Source organism: Solanum lycopersicum, chromosome 5 (genome assembly GCF_036512215.1).
Source record: "Solanum lycopersicum chromosome 5, SLM_r2.1".
NCBI lineage: Eukaryota > Viridiplantae > Streptophyta > Magnoliopsida > Solanales > Solanaceae > Solanum > Solanum lycopersicum.
Window position 1 is genome coordinate 54,508,796 of NC_090804.1, and position 18,621 is coordinate 54,527,416.

An 18,621-nucleotide genomic window follows, 5' to 3' on the forward strand; every position below is an offset into this window, starting at 1 on the left:
AGATGTATAGGAATTTGAGGTGCAACAAACTAGTTCTTCGTAAATGGTTTTAAGTTGGCTTATTTTCTTATTATTATCACATTAAGATACTAGTTTTTGGTATATTGAGATAGGAAATTAATTATTAGGTGTATATTATATTAAGATTGATATTTAGGGTATTTGGAGAGATGAAAGTTCAATTCTTGACTTAAAATTTAGCAAGTATAATAATTTTGGCATATAAACTATATTAAAATTTGGAAATTTATTTGAATTATGAGTGAGTTTTTTTTGGGTCTATGATAGACATACAATAATTTTAAAGTCTACAAACTCGCTTACTTACGAATACTGCGTAATTGGTAGATTGTGAACATTCCGAAACTTTGCGAAAGGGAAAGAAACTATCTTGAAGATTCGTGGCACGAGGTTCGGCTCTTAAGGTATGTTAAGACTTTTTAGACTTGTTGAAGGACGTTTTCCTAATTAAAGATTAAAAATGAAAATAGACAAAGGAATAAGGGGGAAAGATGGTGGTCTCGTATCAATGGTGTGACGGGCATTGGTACGAGTACCGGTGTTATAAAACGAAAAATTACTATTATAGAATGTGGATTGAAATTTGAGAATGCCAAAGCATATGGGCATTAGCTGATATATTATTGACTTGAATTCCATGTGTGATTGTGTTCTATTTATTTCACCCGTATAGTTGTGATAATTGAGGTGGTTACGTATTATGTTCATATTGATTGATTGAGATGCATCATCATCCCCTCTATTGAAATAATATTGTGCACATGCATAGACATGAGACTGAGTATAAGTTGGGCACGTGGAGATCGTCCGTGCTGGGGATGGTGAGATGTTAAGATTGTAATTTGGGCACGTGGAGACCGTCCGTGCGAAAATTATTTGATATTATGATAGTGCGTTGAGATCGTCCGCACAGACACGTGGAGATCGTTCGTGTCGGTATATGGACCTCGCGAGTCCCCCATGGGTCATGAACTCTCGATGTATTTCCGAGGAGTATCATGTATATACGGTTGAGTGAGTACTGGGTATTCTAAGCCATATCATTACACGACATCATATTGCATTGCATTTCATCCCATCATTCATTTTTGATGACTATACGTTTCGTTTGGTGTTTGGAAAATATTAAATGTTGATTTCCTTTATTGATGAAACTTAATAGTAAGTGTAATATATATATATACTTGTACAATCTAAGAATTTATTTTCTTATATAACTCCCGTCACTACTTCTTCGTTGTCGGTCAATGAGACATACTGGGTACACGTGGTTTCGTACTCATACTATGCTTGTTGCACTCTTTGTGGTGCAGATTCGATTCCGAGTAGGAGCACATCTCGTGGAGCAAATTAAGTCCGGCTTGAGGTTCTTGGAGTTGTGGTGAGCTGCTTGGCTGTTCCGTGGCCCACACCTCCCTCTATCTTTTATTTATTCTGTTATTAGTATTCAAACAGGATATCCCTTATGTTAGATTTGTCATTTAGTTTCAGACTTGCTTCGAATTTCAGAAGCTCTTGTACTTAAGACACCAATTCTTGGGGTGATATATTTTATCTTCCGCATTTCGTACTTATAAGGAACTCAATGTTGGAGATTCTTGCTAAGCGTTGGTCTTTTTTACTCATTTGTTGGTTTAGTTGGGTTAATATGTTGGGTTGGCTTACCTTTTGGTTGGGAACATAGGTGCCATCACGACTTGAAAAATTTGGGTCGTGACAATTTCATTCTATCTCAAGTATATATCACATCGAGAATTAGGGTGAAGCCAGTTGCTGGTTTGTTTCTTTACTGCCACTAAGTTGCTCTGATTGATATTTTAATGTAAGAAAGTCTTTAGTTCCTGCCTTAGTTTCTTTGATTCATGGTTGTATATTCCCCTTCGTTGTCAGCGAAAACCTTCATCTCTTCATCTAATCTCTTCACATGTATAAAAATAGCATGATCAATTTCTTTGTAGTCAGCTGTGCTATCCAACGTGGGCTTGAAATGTGTTTATTTTTGTTATAGCATGACTATTTATGTTCGAGTTTGCAAATTTGTTTCAAGTTTTCTTATTTCCAATTGATTTCGGCTCCTAGTTGTTGCTTGTCTCCCTGTTTTGGAGTTTCCTGCCTTGATTTCCATGTGATAGATATAGGAAATATGTTGAAGTTTCTTTCCCTCTCTATGGTTGTTCCGGTCTTAGCCATTATTAAGTCAACTTAAATCACATCGATTACATCATCTAGTTTCTGTTTGTTATCTATGATTTAATGTGAATTGTTTGTTAAAATTTCAGATTCAACACCACTTTAATATTTTTCTTATAGTTAAAAGTTATTCTTGATTAAGCGTGAAACTCTATTCCTTTCTTTTGTATGTTTAACAACTTGTTTGTTATTTTTGATTTGATGTGAATATAGAATAATCATATCCATTTTATTTTTATTTTTTTGGTATTTGTGTTCAACTTCCAGTATGTTCACCTGCAGTCTGAATTTACTATTTCTTGCATGAATATGATTCAATATTGTCTGAGTTATAGATTTATTTTGTGATTAGGAGATAAGTTTTAATTCACCAATTTCTAATTAATGGTGAGTTGACATTTGTCATGTTTTTAGTTCACTGTTGTCTAGCATTGTTTGATTTTCCTATTGTTCCAAGGTGATTAGAACCTTTGTTCCACTTACATAACATGTTTTTCTTCGATGTTTCTGTCTAAACTTCTATTTGATTAAACTAAGAGTCTAGTCTTTTCCTAGGCTATTCCCTTGCATCCGATCTCTGAGTCAATCTCTCTTAAGTCGTAAAAAGGGAAGTCAATACATTGGTTAAAGCCTTAAAATCAGCAGCAACATTGGTTTTGAAAGACTGAGAACCGAGAAGCAAATTTGGGTTTAAAAAACAAAAACCAGTGGCAACAACAGGAGCTCAGAAGAGCTGAAATTAGAGTGCTTTGGATCCCAACTGACCGAAATTTGAACGCCTGATTACTGCAGCAGTTTCAGCAGTCTCCAAAGGGCTGGAAATAACATTTTTTGGACTTAAAAAAGTTGGAAAATAGCACCAAACAGCAAACAAGAAGCAGTAAGTGGACTTATAATTGTCCAAGTTATATTTGCACTTTCTTTTCATTATATTGTGATTTTGTGATATTTTATTTTAACTTCTAACCTTTATTTTATCTAACTTAGATGAATCCTTGGAAGTTTCTTGATAACTCTTTATTTCATTAGTTGTTTACTTTAAATATTTGAATTTTCAAACTCTTTTAAGTAGACAGCTCTAAGCTTCGAGACTAACTTGAGATTATTTATATTCTTTCATAGTTAGTATTTAGCTTTCAAATCCACGTTTAAGTTATTGTGTTGATTATTTGACTCAAAACTTGACTCGTACAAATTGTTAAGTTATAATTTTACTTTTGGCGCTTTAATATTTGGATTATTTCTTTATTTGGGATAGTACAAATATGTACAAGTATCAAAAGATTTCTAACTTTTAAAAAATAATAATAACAAATAAAAATAAGATTTTCTTTAATTTATTTGTTTTTACAAAATTAGTCAAGCTTCTAAAATTCATCGGTGAACTGCGAGTTAGAGGATTCTCTAAGGTGCCTAAAACATTCCTTAGAGAATTATTTGAACCCTTACCCGACTCTAGTTTATTTAAATGGTTTTCTTTTAAAAAATCATTTTTAATGATTTTCTTTTTTTTTCCCTGAAAAATCAAGTGGCGACTACCCAAATTATAATTTTTTTCAAAACCTTTAACAAAATTTGATAAAGTTACGGAATCGGCTTCGAAACCTTTAATTTTTTAAATCAGATTGTAACACCAAACTCATCTAATCTAGAATTATTTACCTCGAAGTACTGAGCAACAATTGTAAAGGCTATCCATCCACAAACTCTATCCACTAGAACTGATAACAACCAATTAGAACCATGTTCTTTCTTATTTACAAAAAAACTCTTCTGGATTATAAATTTCCTTGCAATCACACATTTGTTCAAGAGGACAACAAAAGCTAAAGCATTACCTAAGACATGACGTAATCTATGGCGTGCAGTCAACTCTACTTTCTCAATAAGTTCATAAAGTGTGTAACCAGAAAATTCTAGAACCTTCACCTTATATACACTTCTTAATACCTTTACCTTCCACACATGTACCATGCCAAAAATAGCAGTGATATAGAGAAGATGCAAGGTTGATGCTCTCTGGAAGTTGGAAAACAAAACATCATGTGTAATTGCATAATATTCAGTGAAGACTAGTAAATATGCAATAAAAGGACATGTTAATGCATTGCAGTTGTTGACAACAGAGAACCCCTTGAACCAGTAGGACTTTACACTCCCTAGTTTTTCGGGATCCCACACTCTACTCATACACTTTGAAAACGCAAATAAGAGATGTGTCAGTACATCCCAGAAGTAGTTGTTCCTCCACATTCTCTATATAACCTGTAAGAGACATGCACCTGAAACTATTCCCGCATCCCACACACAAAGATCCACTGTAGTTACAAGAACAATTACAATAAGCATAAGAAAATTTGCAACAGGAACAAATGGAAATTGACTCAAAATATGTTGACCATTGAATCCCCCAATAGATTTTCCATTTTCAGCGGCAGAAAGTAATCCCACAAAATGCATAGCAGTTGTCACTACAGCACTTTGATTCTCCCAAAAGTATTTATCAAGAAATAAATCTTTCGTACCCACTTTAAAGGTCTTTAAATCAGTTTAATTTAGGAGAACCATTACCAAGAGAGATAGGAACTACACACCTTGTTGGCATAGCTTGTTTGAGATGTCCATTCGGCATCATAACTTCACGACCAAAAACAGGAACTAACAGTGGTATCCCAGTCACAATTGGATATGCTATGTCAATAATTCACAAATGCGTATTCGACATCACAGTTCCTTTCTTAGAAAAAAAGAGCCAGAGTACCAGATGCATCCTTTTGACGAGATGTGTAAAACAAATCTAGATTACTAGTGATTTTCCTCTTCCACATTATAGATCCTTTTGTATTCATTTAACACCGAAGTAGGGACATTGGTTTGCATACTAACATCTTTCCACAATCTATCATAAGTTCAGGAATGTCAGATCTGCACAATTGTGTGTGAAATTTCATCGAACACATGCCTTTGGAAATGAAAGAAGGTTTATATACCCAATTTGCTCCAAGTGATTTTGCATTCCCAATTTGGGGAGTTCCCAGGCCTTCAAGTGTTAAATTATACAAGATTTATTGAAGTTTTAATCTATAATTAGGCAGTTATTTGCATCAGAAAAAATTGTGCTCTTACACGGAGAGAAATCAAAATATGATCAAGATGTTTGAAAGAGTTGTGAGATTTATTGGGACTGTTGCAATCTATGAAGAAAAATAGTAAGATTGTATCCAAGAGTCTTGTATACAATCTGAGTTTTGTGAGTCAGAGTTGTTTGACAAGTTGTAGAACTTGAAGAACATTAGAAAATATAAAATTGGGGTTTTTTTTTGTGTCTTTGGGTAGCTAAAATTTAGAGTTTATAATTTCTTAGCTAGGAATTAGAGTTTAGAATTTCTCTAGGAATTAGAGTTTATAATTCCTTAGTTACATAGCTTTGTAATCTTTTATTGAGACTCGAAGTTAAATAAAGTGGAGTTAAATCCTATAGAGGTGTAGGTCGTGGTTTTTACCCTTAGAGTTGGAGTTTTCCGTGATAAAATATTGTGTTATTATTTTTTTTGTTTCACAAAACGTAACTGTTGTAAATTGCAAATGACATATAGAATAAACCTGTTCCTAAGACGAATTTGAGAATAACAATTCCAACAACTTGTACCAGAGCAGGTTATCTTTGAAGAGTTTATTAACTCAAGATAAGATCATTATGAATTTTGCACCTCCTCTTGGGCATGGTCAAGGGAAATACATCAACAGACCACCATTATTTAATGGAGAATACTACTATTGGTGGAAGACAAGGATGGAAGACTTTATTCAAGATGAAGACTACGAACTATGGGTTAGAATTAATAATGGACCATTAATTCCTACTATTACTGATAGTGAAAGTAATAAGGTACCTAAACCTACAAAATAATATGGAGAAGCTGACTACAAAATGCTAGGGAAGAATGCAAAAGCAAAGTGCATTCTCATATGTGGACTAGGACCTAATGAGTTTAACCGCATCTCTAGTTGTACCTCTGCAAAACAAATATGGGACACTTGACAAAACTCTCACGAAGGTAAAAATCAATTTCGTAAATTTAGAATTGTCAGACTTTGTTCTTAATATGAATCCTTTAAGATGAAGTCCGGAGAATCTATTCAAGATATGATTACTAGATTCACCACTGTGGTAATCAAACAAATATCCGTGGGCAAAGTATACACCACTGAGGAACAAGTTGACAAAGTACTTCGAAATCTGCCTAGGTCTTGATAAATAAAAGTCACTGCAATTAGAGAAGCCAAGGATCTAACCAATATGACTCAGGATGAATTAGCTGGAGATCTCAAAACTTATGAGATTAATGTTGACAAAAGAGGTGAAGGAAACAAAGAAAAAAATCTTGGATTTAAAGCAACTGAAAGTGATGAATCTGACATAGATGATGATGATCTTGCTCTGATAAGTAAGAACTTCAAGAAGATCTTAAAAGGGGGATTAAACGCTAGCAAGAGATCACCACCCCAAAAAGAAAGAAATCTTGAGAGACCACAAAGCGGGGCCTGCTTCAAGTGTGGCAAGACAGATCATCAGATCAAGGATTTCCCAATGTGGGAAGTAGAATGGAAAAAGGAAAAAACTTAAAAATAAAGGAAGGATCTATTTAATAAAAAGAAAAACAAATAAAAAGAACAAGCAATGTATCCAGCTTGGGGAACAAGTTCATCGGACATGTATGAAGAAAATGATGAGGACATTGCTTTGATGGCGATAGAAGAATCAGATGTTGAACATGAACCAGACTCTGAAGAAACTGAGGTAAATTTTCTAAACCTAAAAGATAAACTAGTAAAGTTCTCTAAGAAAAAGCTTTCATTCCTATTGCTTGCTTCCATAAACAAAATTCAAGAACTTGTAAACACCAAGATTCAACTACTTGCTTCCCTGTCTAGCTTAAAGTTTGAGCACATTGGTCTTAATAAGAACAAACATGACCTTGAAGGGAAAATCAAGCAACTTGAATTTCACAATCAGGAACTAAGAACAGAGAATCTAAAACTAAAAGTTCTTGGTAAAGAAAATGGGGGTGAACTGTCTTACCAAAAACTTGAGGTCGACAAACTCAAAGATAACTTAAAACTAGAAAAGGAAAATTCTAGGAGAATAAATCTTGAGTTAACTCGGATAAGAAGTTATCTGGAAAGAGCAAATAAGTGGAAAAAATCCTCCATGATACTAACTCATCTAGGTAAAAATAATAGGAACATTAAAACTGGAATAGGGTATGAACAACCTATAAATGGGACTACTATGTTTTGTATTATTTGTGGTAACCCAGGTCACCCTAAACATATTGTCCTAAATACAAAGCTATTGGAGAAAATAAAACAAAAGGAACTTATGAAACTGTTCAGAGGAACATGTATATTCCTAGAAAAAACAGTCTGCTCAAATGGGCTCATAGAGATCTTATTTATCTTTATGATAAAAACAAAGGACCCAAGCTAGTCAGGGTTCCTAAATTTAACCTTTGAATTTGCAGGAAAAGTGAGAGGAAACATGCAACATTCACCAATTGAACCTATTTCTTCAGATGCATGATTGAAACTAGAAAAAATTCCTCTCATTTGGGAAAAAAAAGAATGGATGAATAACATTGACTGGAAAAAAATTTTAAAGCAAAAGAAAAAGAAAAAAAAGGAAAGACTGAAGAAGCATGTGTAAGGAATAGGTCCAACCTATGCAACATGTAACAATTATGCGCACTTAGATGATAAATCAATCAAAAATATTAACATCCAAGAAAAACACTTTCAAAAGGAAAAATTTGTAACTTGGGGATGATTAACGTCACATGAGTATCCCAAAATGACTAATGAACATTGTGCATACTGCCTTCTAAATTATGAATTCTATGCTCAATTTTGTACATTAAGTTGTATGTCTTTATACCACTTTTAAAGTCATGCTACTCATGCACTATCACATTGTATTTGCATCTATCATAGGAGAGAGACTTTGTAAAATTTAAACAAAATTCAGCATTATCCAGATATCTAATGTATGTGCACTACAATTATTCATGATTAAATATAAAGTCTATACACTTGAACCTATTTCTTCCACGTGTCCTAAAAAATATTCATGCCCTAAATACTACCAAAACAAATATCTTCTTAAAAAGCCTTATCCAAAATGTTATGGTCTATGGTTGAGATGAATTTGATGGAGGACACCTCTACTTTGGTGCCTTACAAATATAGATTAAGAAAAGTAGAGTGTGATGGTTCTTAGGGGGAATCTTTTGGATTGAGTAAAGTCTTGGAGGATTTACATTGTGAGGGGGAATATTTTGGGGATCCTATACTTGAACAAAGTTCACTTGTTAGGATCAACTTGGGTGCATCCAGTGAGGTGGAATCAATGAGAGACTCATCTGTTTGAACCTAGTTCTCCTATTGGGAACCATATAAACTGAATTTCAGATTGATGTCAAAAAGCATCATAGATGGTGCTGCACCTGATAGTACACGTCCAGCAAACAGATTGAGAGAACGTGTTCCGTTATAAGTGATAAACAAGAAAATTTGTTCCTCTTACAGACTCTATTTGAAATTAAATATGAGTTACTATTATTTCTGCAAAGGAAACATGATTGATTGAACAAGTTCCTTCAAAGTGATAAAAAAAAGGATTGAACATGCATAGACCAAGGTTACCTTCGAAATTGAGAAGGTTGTTAATCTTGTTAATTCAAAGGATATCATTGCTACTGAAAAATGATTTCTATTTATCCTCCCATCTTTTAATATTACCTAGGAACTCTAGCCTTTGACTTCCCAATTTTTTTCTCTCATCACAAGTGCTTGATTCTATATTTAATTTTGATTACATTTGTGATGTAAATGCTTTTTGATTAATGCTAATGATGGGATTGAGTTTCAGGTTCATGTCTATCTCATATGTTTGTGCAAACGCTTTGTTATAGTTAAATGAGTTCTTGATCTTTTAAGTATGTGATAGACAGTAGCCATGAGTATCGAATTTGCTTCTCTTAGTATGGTGTATTTCTTCACAGTGTTTTATTTTTTCTTGATATCAAAAGGGGGAAGCAGCTGCATAAGAGTTATGTGTACCTATTCAATTTGTCATAGTAAAAAAGGGAGAATTTGTTAAAGTCCCGTTGTTTTGAATTATGGCAAAGTTAAGGAGTTTTAGCAGTAACATGTCATAAAGGGGAAGCAGCTTGTATTATATACTTACCTGTTAGTTACAAGCAGTTGAATTTTCCATAGGATAATAAGGGGGAATTTGTTAAATTTATGTGTTTTGAAATATGGTAAATTCAATAAAGAACATGTAGGAAGAACATGTAGTTAAAACGTGGTCCAACAATTCACCAATTCTGTTTTCGACAGGCCTTTTGCAAACTTGTTTAAGGAAGTAGCTTAAGGCGACATAGTTTAAGAAGAACGAAGAAGCGGTTGCGGCGAAGACAAAAGTTCGAATTGGCGGCTTAGTACAAGTTCAACTATGCTGAAATCTATTTAAGAAAATATTTTTTTCTTATTTAATTAAGGAAATTGTGCTTTCTTATTTATTAAAAGAAAATTATGTTTTCTTATTAAACAAGGAAAGTGTGCCTTATTATTTATTTAATAGAAGTTGTTAAAGTTGAGTTCAACAAAGATTTGTTGAAGTTGATATGTAGTATTTCGTTGAAGAACAAATTCAAGTTCGACGAGGTTTTGTTCGAAGTCCAAGTAGAATTCAGCAAGGATTTAAAGAAGGCAAATACAAGTTGAATTATACAAGGTTTTGTTGAACTTCTGATCTATAAAAAGGGAACTATTTGCATCAGAAAAAATTGCGCACTTACATAGAGAAAAGATCAAAACACGATCAAGAGGTTTGAAAGAGTTTTGAAATTTAATAGGAGTGTTGCAATTTGTGAGGAAAAATTGTAAGATTTTATTCAAGAGTCTTGTTTATAATCTGAGTTTTGTGAGTAGGATTTGTTCGACATGTTTTAGAACTTGAAGAACATTAGAAGATATAAGACCGGGGGGTTTTGTGTCTTTGGGTATCTAGAATTAGAGTTCATAATTGCTTAGCTAGGACTTAGAGTTTATAATTCCTCTAAGAATTAGAGTTTATAATCCTTAGATTACATAGCTTTGTAATCTTTTGTTGAGATTTAAAGTTTAATAAAGTGGAGTTAAATCCTACAGAGGTGTAGGTCGTGGTTTTTACCCTTAAGAGTTGGGGTTTTCCGTGATAAGATATTGTGTTATTATTTTATTTGGTTCACAAAACATAACTGTTGTAATCTGCAATGGAACATATAGAATAAACCTGTTGCTAGGGCAAATTCGGGGGTCAGAATTCCAACAGATCCCACACATAACCCCTTAATATTATATTGGGTTGATTTTTGTATAACTGGCCTTGGACCATTCATAACAATATGTGAACGTCTAAGCAAAAGTAACTGAAGAAAATAATGGCTAGAACACAATTAAGAGTTGCAAGCTTTTCTTATTATTGTTCTATGTAACCAGATTACTATTGAGGCTAGGTGAATGGATGGTTTCCTGAATTGCTGATATGGCCACTCATACAATCTATTTTTGTTCTGGCCTTGTACCATAGGCTAAGTATGAAAGTCATTCACAACAAAAGTAAAAGGAAATAATTGAATAGATATGAGCTTATCTTGAAAAACTTCGACAAAAATAACATTTTTTTAATTAATTGAGCACAAAGTATGTTAGAAAGCTTAAAACCAGTATTAGATGCTTGAATCAAACTTGAACAAGTATGAGTGATGGGGATGGTTTTACCATCACCCATAGAAATTTCTTCAGTTCATGTATACTCTTCAAGGTTGTGGGGATTAGTAGTGACATGGTGAGTTGCTCCTGGGTCTAGAATTCTAGAATTTCCAGATGAATACAAGATCGATGCAAAGTTAGCCTTAGCTTCAAAATGTTTGTGCGACTTGGAGAGACAAACAGCTGCCGTGCGATCAAACTTTTGGCACAATTGGCATTTGAAAATTTTCTTATATTGTCTCCTATTTTGTTGATTGTTGGAGTTCAATTGCTGATTGTTGGAATTCCATTGCAGAGAATTAGATAGTTTTCATCGTTGATTGCTGAAGCGAGGATAGTTCGTGTTGAATTGCAGAGGTGTGTTGGGTTTCTGGGAAATAGCAATTGTGATCATAGAGGAGGGTGTTCCTAAATCTTGAAGTATTAGGAAAATTTCATGTTTTCTGAGATTTTGAAATATTTCTTTTAAGCTCAAAGAAGATTCTCTTGCACGTATTGCAAGCAGAGAGTTTATTATACTCAGGGCCAAGTCCACTTAGAATTTTGACAATAAGTTCATCGTCATTGATAGGTGAACCAGCAACATAGAAAACAACAGAGCGAGAATGAACCTCCTTTTAGTATTCTGCAATAATTTTGTGATTCTTTTGTAGGGTATATAGCAAGAGTTAATGGGAAATGGAGAGAAGATCAAAAGAAAGGAACTTGAAAAGTTCTCTTATGCTTTAGTAAAAAGACATTTCTCCCTCATTATTGGTGGAAAGAAAAATAGAAGTGTTTAAATAGAGAAACCCTTCTATTAGTTGTTAAAAGAGTTAGAAAGAGGGACCCCCTTGCACTATCGTTGTCGTCACTCGTCTTCGATATCGGCTTTGGAAAATGATCTAGAGATTATATTTTTGAAAAAATTTTATTTTAATTATTTTATTTATTATTTATTTAATTAAATTAAATGGAAAAAACATTTCAATTACTAAGTTAATTAACCGAACATTTCAATCCGACTCTGATCCGCGCAACCCATTTTATTTAAAATACTTTCTCATTTTATTTGAATTTCCTGACGTTGGAGATGACTGTTCTAAAAGATTGTAACTTTCAGGAACATTCATGACCGTTGAATGGTTGCAAACTTTCATGAATGGTCGTGTGGATTCTTAAAGGTTGCAACCATTCGAAACCAGTTCCTCTTGTCTTTAAATTCCAACAATTCATTAGACATTTTACTTACAAAAATTTCTAATTTCTTCTTCTACACAAATTTAATTCGTACTTTACTACCATTGAGTGACTCGCTGACACCAGAGTTTAGGGCATCAATACGCTAATGATTGAGATCATTTTATCCTAGGAAGACATATTAGAAATGAAAACTCGGATACTAGAGGGAAATAATTTCCTTTAGGGGACAGTCTAATTTCAACGAGCTTGATCTTGTTCCCATTCTGTTTTTCAGATTCTCATACGTTTTTATAGATTTTAGTTTTGTTTATTAAATTTTGTTCTTCACTAGTTCATTTAAACTTTGGTAAATTTGTGTTTCTACAAAGTTTGTTGAAATCAGTAGTACTGTTTTAAACACATATTGTCTAAAAATCTTGATGAAATTATTTGTTTTTCTTAACTTGCATTTTTTGTGAAGATAATAACATTTGTAATTTTATGCTCCTATTAAGTTTGCAATTTATGGTAATGCTTAATGATCCATTTGAATCTATTTTTATTTAATACAAATGATGAAATGGAAAATGATAATGTTACGATGATTGTTATTGCAGCAACTCAAACTGATGTACCACCAGCAAAGAAATCGGGAAAATTCTCTACTGTGAATTTCAAAGGATGGCAACAACGGGTATCTTTTTTCTGTTTTACCACTCTAGGTCTACACAATTTTACGAATGAAGAAACTCTGGTGTCTTCTGCTGATGTATCATATTGAGAAAAATTCATGATTATTGAAGTATCGAAACAGGTAGACTTCCTATGGAAGCGAGACATTCTGAGTTCTTTTGACGATGACTTATATAATATCTATAGTAAAAAGATAACTTTGAAAGAACTGTGGAATGCACTCAAGAAGAAATATAAGACAAAAGATGCATGCTTGGAAAAGATTGTGATCAGAAAATCTTTAGACTATAAAATGTCAGATAGTAAAACTATTGGATCACAAGAATTAGAATTTCAACTTATTTTCTATGATCTGCTTGTCGAGACTAAGATAGTAAATGGAGATTTTCAGGTGGCTACAATGATCAAGAAGTTACCTCCTTAGTGGAATGAATTCAAGAATTATTTAAAGCACAAATGTAAGGAAATGAAGCTTTAAGATCTTATGACTCGACTTAAGATCAAAGAAGATTATAATACCGTCAGAAAGAAGTCTTGTGGGAATTCGATTGTTGAAAAAGCTCCTACCAAAGGCAAGAAGAGAAAGAAGTTCAACTGACAGAAGTCATTACAGGCAAAGAAAAAATTCAAGGGCAACTTTTACAATTATGGTAAGGCTGGTCAAAAGTTTTCTGACTGTCGTGCTCCAAGAAAGGATAAAGGCAAAAGCCAAGCAAACACCGTGGAAGAGATGAAAGATGCAAATGGGCTATGAGCAATGATCTCAGCGTGAAACTTATTTGGAAATTCCAACGAGTGGTTTCTCTCGGGTGCCACTCGACATATTTTCTCTGCAAAAAAGCCTTTACAACATATACCCCTAGGGGGTTCAATGAATACTTTTTAATGGTGAACACAGCAAAAACAAGAATTTAAGGAACTGGAAAGGTAATGCTAAAAATGACATTCATCAAGGTGTTGACTTTGAACAACATTCTTCGATTTCCTACTATTAGAAATAATTTAATTTCGCTGCATTGCTCCTTCAGAACGGGTTTAAGTGTATCTTAGTTAGTAACATGTCTTAGTTAGTGACAAAGTTGTAATAAGTAAGAATGATATGTTCTTAGTAAAGGGCTACCTCACTAAGAGACTCTTCAAACATAATGTAATGGTTGGTTACACTGTTAATAAGAATTTTGCTTTTGTTTACTTGTTTGAGTAAAATGATTTTATGGCATGACTGTTTGGGAAATGTAAATTACAAAGCCTTAAGAAAATTGATTACTTTAGAAGTATTGCCTCATTTCGAATGTGATAAATCAAAATTTGAAATTTGTGTGGAATGTAAGTTTGTTAGACCTCCTTATAAGTCTATTGATACGAATTCTAAACCTTTAGACTTAATCCATTCAAATATATGCGATATGAAGTCAATATCCTCTCTCGGTGGGAAAAATATTCTATAAATTTTATTGACTATTACACTCAAATTTGGTATGTATGTTTTCTTGATATTAAGGATGAAACAAATTCATTTAAGCAATACAAAAATGAAGTAGAAAATCAATTGCATATAAAGATTAAAATGATTCGGATTGATAAGGGTGGAGAATACGAATCTCCTTATGTAAAGATATGTTTGGAATATGGTATTGTTCATCAAACTATTATAACATATACATTGGAGACAAAAACTCTTTGGTGGAATTGAAGAGCAAAATCTTATAAAAATGATGAATTCCTTGATAATTAGATTTGGTTCACCATGAAACCTGTGGGGGAAAGTCATCCTTACGGATAACAAGATACTCAATAGGGTGCCCCGTAGTAAAATTCAATCAATTCAATATGAGTTATGAAAAGAAAGGAAACCCAACTTGAAATATTTTTGTAAGTGTGGGGATTTTTATCCAAGGTAAAGGTTCCTTTGCCCAAGAGGGTAAAAATTGGACTTAAAACAGTGGATTGTGTATTTATAGGATATATTATGAACAATAAGGCTTATCTGTTTTGGTTCACAAATATGATAATCCAGAAATTCATGTTAATACGGTAATTGAGTCATATAACACCGAGTTTTTTAAACACATTTATCTTTATAAAATAGATGTGAGTCGATAAGTGAAAGACCTAAACGACCACGGTAAGAAACAACGAAAAATACACTACTTAATGAGGATCCTAGGTGTAACAATCACCAATGAAAATCCACTTCTTTTAGACTAGATTGTGTGGCTTTCTTTCTTGAAAATGAGCCTCAAACATTTAAAGAAGCTATGTCTTCATCTGAGTCAATTTATTCAAAAGAAGTATTAAATATTGAGATCGAATCAATTTTATGTAACCATACTTGACTGATCTTCCTTCAGAAAATAAAACTTTAGGATCAAAGTGGATTAAAGGAAATGAAAGATGATGGGATATTGACAAATGTAAGGCTAGACTTGCAGTCGAAGGATACAAACAAATAAAAAAGGTTTTAACTACTTTGATACATAACCTACAGTAACAAGGATAACATCAATTAGGATGTTAATATCACTAGTGGCAGTACATGATATTTAAATCCACCAAATGAATGTGAAAAAACCTTCTTAAATGGAGAGTTGGAGAGAGAAATTTACATGGAACAACCTGAAGTGTTTGTATTTCTTGGTAAAGAAGAGAAAGTGCGCAGGATTGTGAAGTCACTTTATGGGCTCAAGCAAACACCTAAATAATGGCATGCTAAATTTGACCAAACAATGTTGGCAAATAGATTCAAGATTAACGAATATGATATGTGTGTTTACATTCAAAGATTTCTAAATTATGAAGTCATTGTTTGTATGTATGTTGATGACATGTTAATAATGATAAAGATATTGATGATATAAATGCTACTAAGTGCATGTTCGAAACAAGTTCTATATGAAGGACTTAGAAGTTGCTGATTTGATTTTAGGGGTCAGGATTCTCAAGACTCCTCAGGACTAGCATTATCTAAATCTCATTATATCGAATGAGTATTTAATAACTTCAAATACGTGATTTCAACAACGTCAAAACTCCAATTAATTTAAACTTTACATTTTAAAAGAATAAAGGTGAAAGTGACTCTCAATTGGAATATTCCAAAGTGTTGGGGAAATTTATGTATATTATGAATTTTACGCGACCAAATAGTAATCCTAATAAAACACACTGGATGGAAATGAAAAATGCATTGGAGTATCTAAAACATACACAACACTATGCTTTGAATTGTAATAAATTCGTATCGTGATTGAAGGAAATAGTGATGGAAATTGGATAACCAGGTCAAATGAAGTAAAATCCACAAGTGGTTATGTGTTTACACCTTGTGAAGGAGCAATCTCTTAGAAATCATCCAAACAGGCATGTATCAATTGCTCTACAATGGAATCTAAATTTATTTCTTTGGATAAGGCCGATGAAGAAGATGAATGGCTGCGGAATTTCTTACGGGATATTCCATTCTGGCCCAAACCTATGGGACCTATTTGCATACGGTGTGATAGTCAATCAGCAATAGGTAGGGCAGGGAGCGTCATGTACAACGGGAAGTCTCATTATGTATGGTGGAGACCTAAAACCGTAAGATAACTGTTCGCTAGTAGAATTATCAAAATTTACTATGTGAAGTCAAGCAATAATGTGTCAGATTCACTAACAAAAGGCCTATTAAGAGAAGAAGTTGAAATCATCTAAAAGAATGGTTTACCGCTTATGACAAGTAATCATGGCAGTAACTCTATCTTGTAGACTAGAGATCCCAAGAACTAGATTCAAGGGAAAAAATGAGGTTGTGACTGGCGGTTTGACATTTTAAATCAACTTCATTCATTCTCGTGATGAAGACATTGTTCAGGAAGAAGGTTAAAACATTAAGGCTTGTTAATGAATTAAATAAAATTAAAGTTTTAACGATTTTCTAAGTTTGACAGATTTGACCGAATAGTGTATATATAAGATGACATAGTTTGAAATAACTTATGTGAGTCTGAAGTGTAAGCTGCTTCAAAGAGAGTTTTTTGTCAAAAGCCTATTCTTTATAGACTCATGAAATCATGATGTTTTAATGGCTGAAGCGAACAGAACCGTAAGAACCATAAATGGTGAAGGGTTAATTGTGCGACATATGGTTTTATAAGTATACATTAAAGCCTGATGTTTCAAAAATGTCACATCTACTAATTGATAAAGTATATCCGGCATATGTTCACTACGGAAACTTTAATCAAAAACCTACTCATCTAGATTAAATTGATCCTTTCTTGTAAAGTACACACTCAGTCGTGCATTTCTTATGTCATAACTATTCCGATTCATGTAACATATGGTTGTCTCGGTGTACATTAAATCTCAACGGTTCAACGATGTCGCATATACTAATTGATCGAGTATATCCGACATATATTCACTACGGAAAGTCCAGCAGAAAACCTACTTATCCAAATGCAATTGATCCTTACTTTTAAAGTACACACTCGGTCATGCATTCCTTATGTCATAACTATTCTCCATTCATGTGAGGGTTTGTTAGGTATATAACAAGAGTTATTGAAAAATTGAGGGAAAATGAAAAAAGAGGAACTTGAAAAGTTCTCTTTTGCTTTAGTAAAAAATGAATTTCTCTCTTATTGATTGTGGAAAGAAAAATCAAAGTCTTTAAAAAGAGAAACACTTCTATTAGTTGTAAAAGGGCTGGAAAGAGGGACCCCCTCGCGCCATTATCATCGCTTGTTTGGCTCGCTTTGACTTTTAAAAATGATCGATTGAGAGATTATATTTTGGACAAATGTTTGTTTTATTTTATTAGTTAATTATTTATTTAAATAATTAAATTAAATGGACAAAAGGTTTTAAATATTAGTTAATTAACCAAAATATTACGACCCGACTTGGATCCGCGCGACCAATTTTATTTTAAAAACTTTCATGTTTTACTTGAATTTCGCGCCGTTGGAGATGATTGATCTTAAAGGTTGGAACGTTTAAGAAAAACCATGACTGTTGAAAGGTTGCAAACTTTCATGAAATATTGTGTAAATTCTGAAAGGTTGTAACCTTTTGGAACAAGTTCTCTTGACTATAAATACCATTAATTCTTCAAACTTTTTACTTACAATTTTTTTTTCTTCTTCTGCACAAATTTCATTCATGTACTTTTTTGTTGTTGACTGGCTCGCTTACACCACAGTTTTGGGTATCAGTACACCTAGTGATTGAGATCATTTTATATCCTGGGAGGATATATTCCAAATCAAACCTCGGATACTAGAGGGAAATAATTTCCTTGAGGGGATATTGTGCATTAAATGGGCTTGATCTTTTTTCCATTCCGTTTTTTCAGATTCTGATATGTTTTTACATATTTTAGTTTTGTAAATTAATTTTTGTTTTTCGCTGGTTCATTTAAACTTTGGTAACTTCGTATTTCTACAATGTTTGTTGAAATCAGCAGTACTGTTTTAAAAACAGATTGCCTAACTCCTTTTTGGTACTCTATAATTGACCACGCAAGCTAAAGATGCGAGTATGGCTTTTGTTGGCGTAAGTTGTGTGAACGAGTGTCAATAATTTGGTAGAAAATGGTGCTACTGCAACAGTTGGAGCGATTGTAGGATCGATTGATGCCCTAATTACTTGTTGGATCGATTCTTCTTGAGAGAACTTGATAATTGGGGTTTGTATAGTAACTTCATTTGGGTAATAGTAGATGATGGAGCACTTTTGGTTGCATCAAGATGTCCC

General features: G+C 33.2%; 1 protein-coding gene and 1 long non-coding RNA gene across 2 annotated transcripts; both read left to right on the top strand.

Annotated features, from left to right (window-relative positions):
• Positions 1 to 1,695: 1,695 nt before the first annotated feature.
• On the top strand, positions 1,696 to 2,861 carry LOC138348429 (uncharacterized). Its single transcript, XR_011221035.1, has 2 exons — positions 1,696 to 1,843; positions 2,767 to 2,861. It is a non-coding gene; the product is annotated as an uncharacterized lncRNA (long non-coding RNA).
• A 4,031-nt stretch (positions 2,862 to 6,892) lies between these two features.
• Positions 6,893 to 13,306, top strand: LOC138348895 (uncharacterized). Its single transcript, XM_069298492.1, has 3 exons — positions 6,893 to 7,442; positions 12,807 to 12,883; positions 13,004 to 13,306. Exons 1-3 carry the CDS (start codon positions 6,893 to 6,895, stop codon positions 13,304 to 13,306), a joined length of 930 nt encoding a protein of 309 aa, XP_069154593.1.
• Positions 13,307 to 18,621: the final 5,315 nt, after the last annotated feature.

Excerpts from the sequence above, each read along its gene's own strand:
- LOC138348895 (XM_069298492.1), top strand. The coding sequence starts at position 6,893 with ATGTATCCAGCTTGGGGAACAAGTTCATCGGACATGTATGAAGAAAAT. Across the intron at positions 7,443-12,806 it reads CATGATACTAACTCATCTAG|CAACTCAAACTGATGTACCA; the intron begins GTAAAAATAATA and ends TTGTTATTGCAG. Across the intron at positions 12,884-13,003 it reads TCAAAGGATGGCAACAACGG|GTAGACTTCCTATGGAAGCG; the intron begins GTATCTTTTTTC and ends GTATCGAAACAG.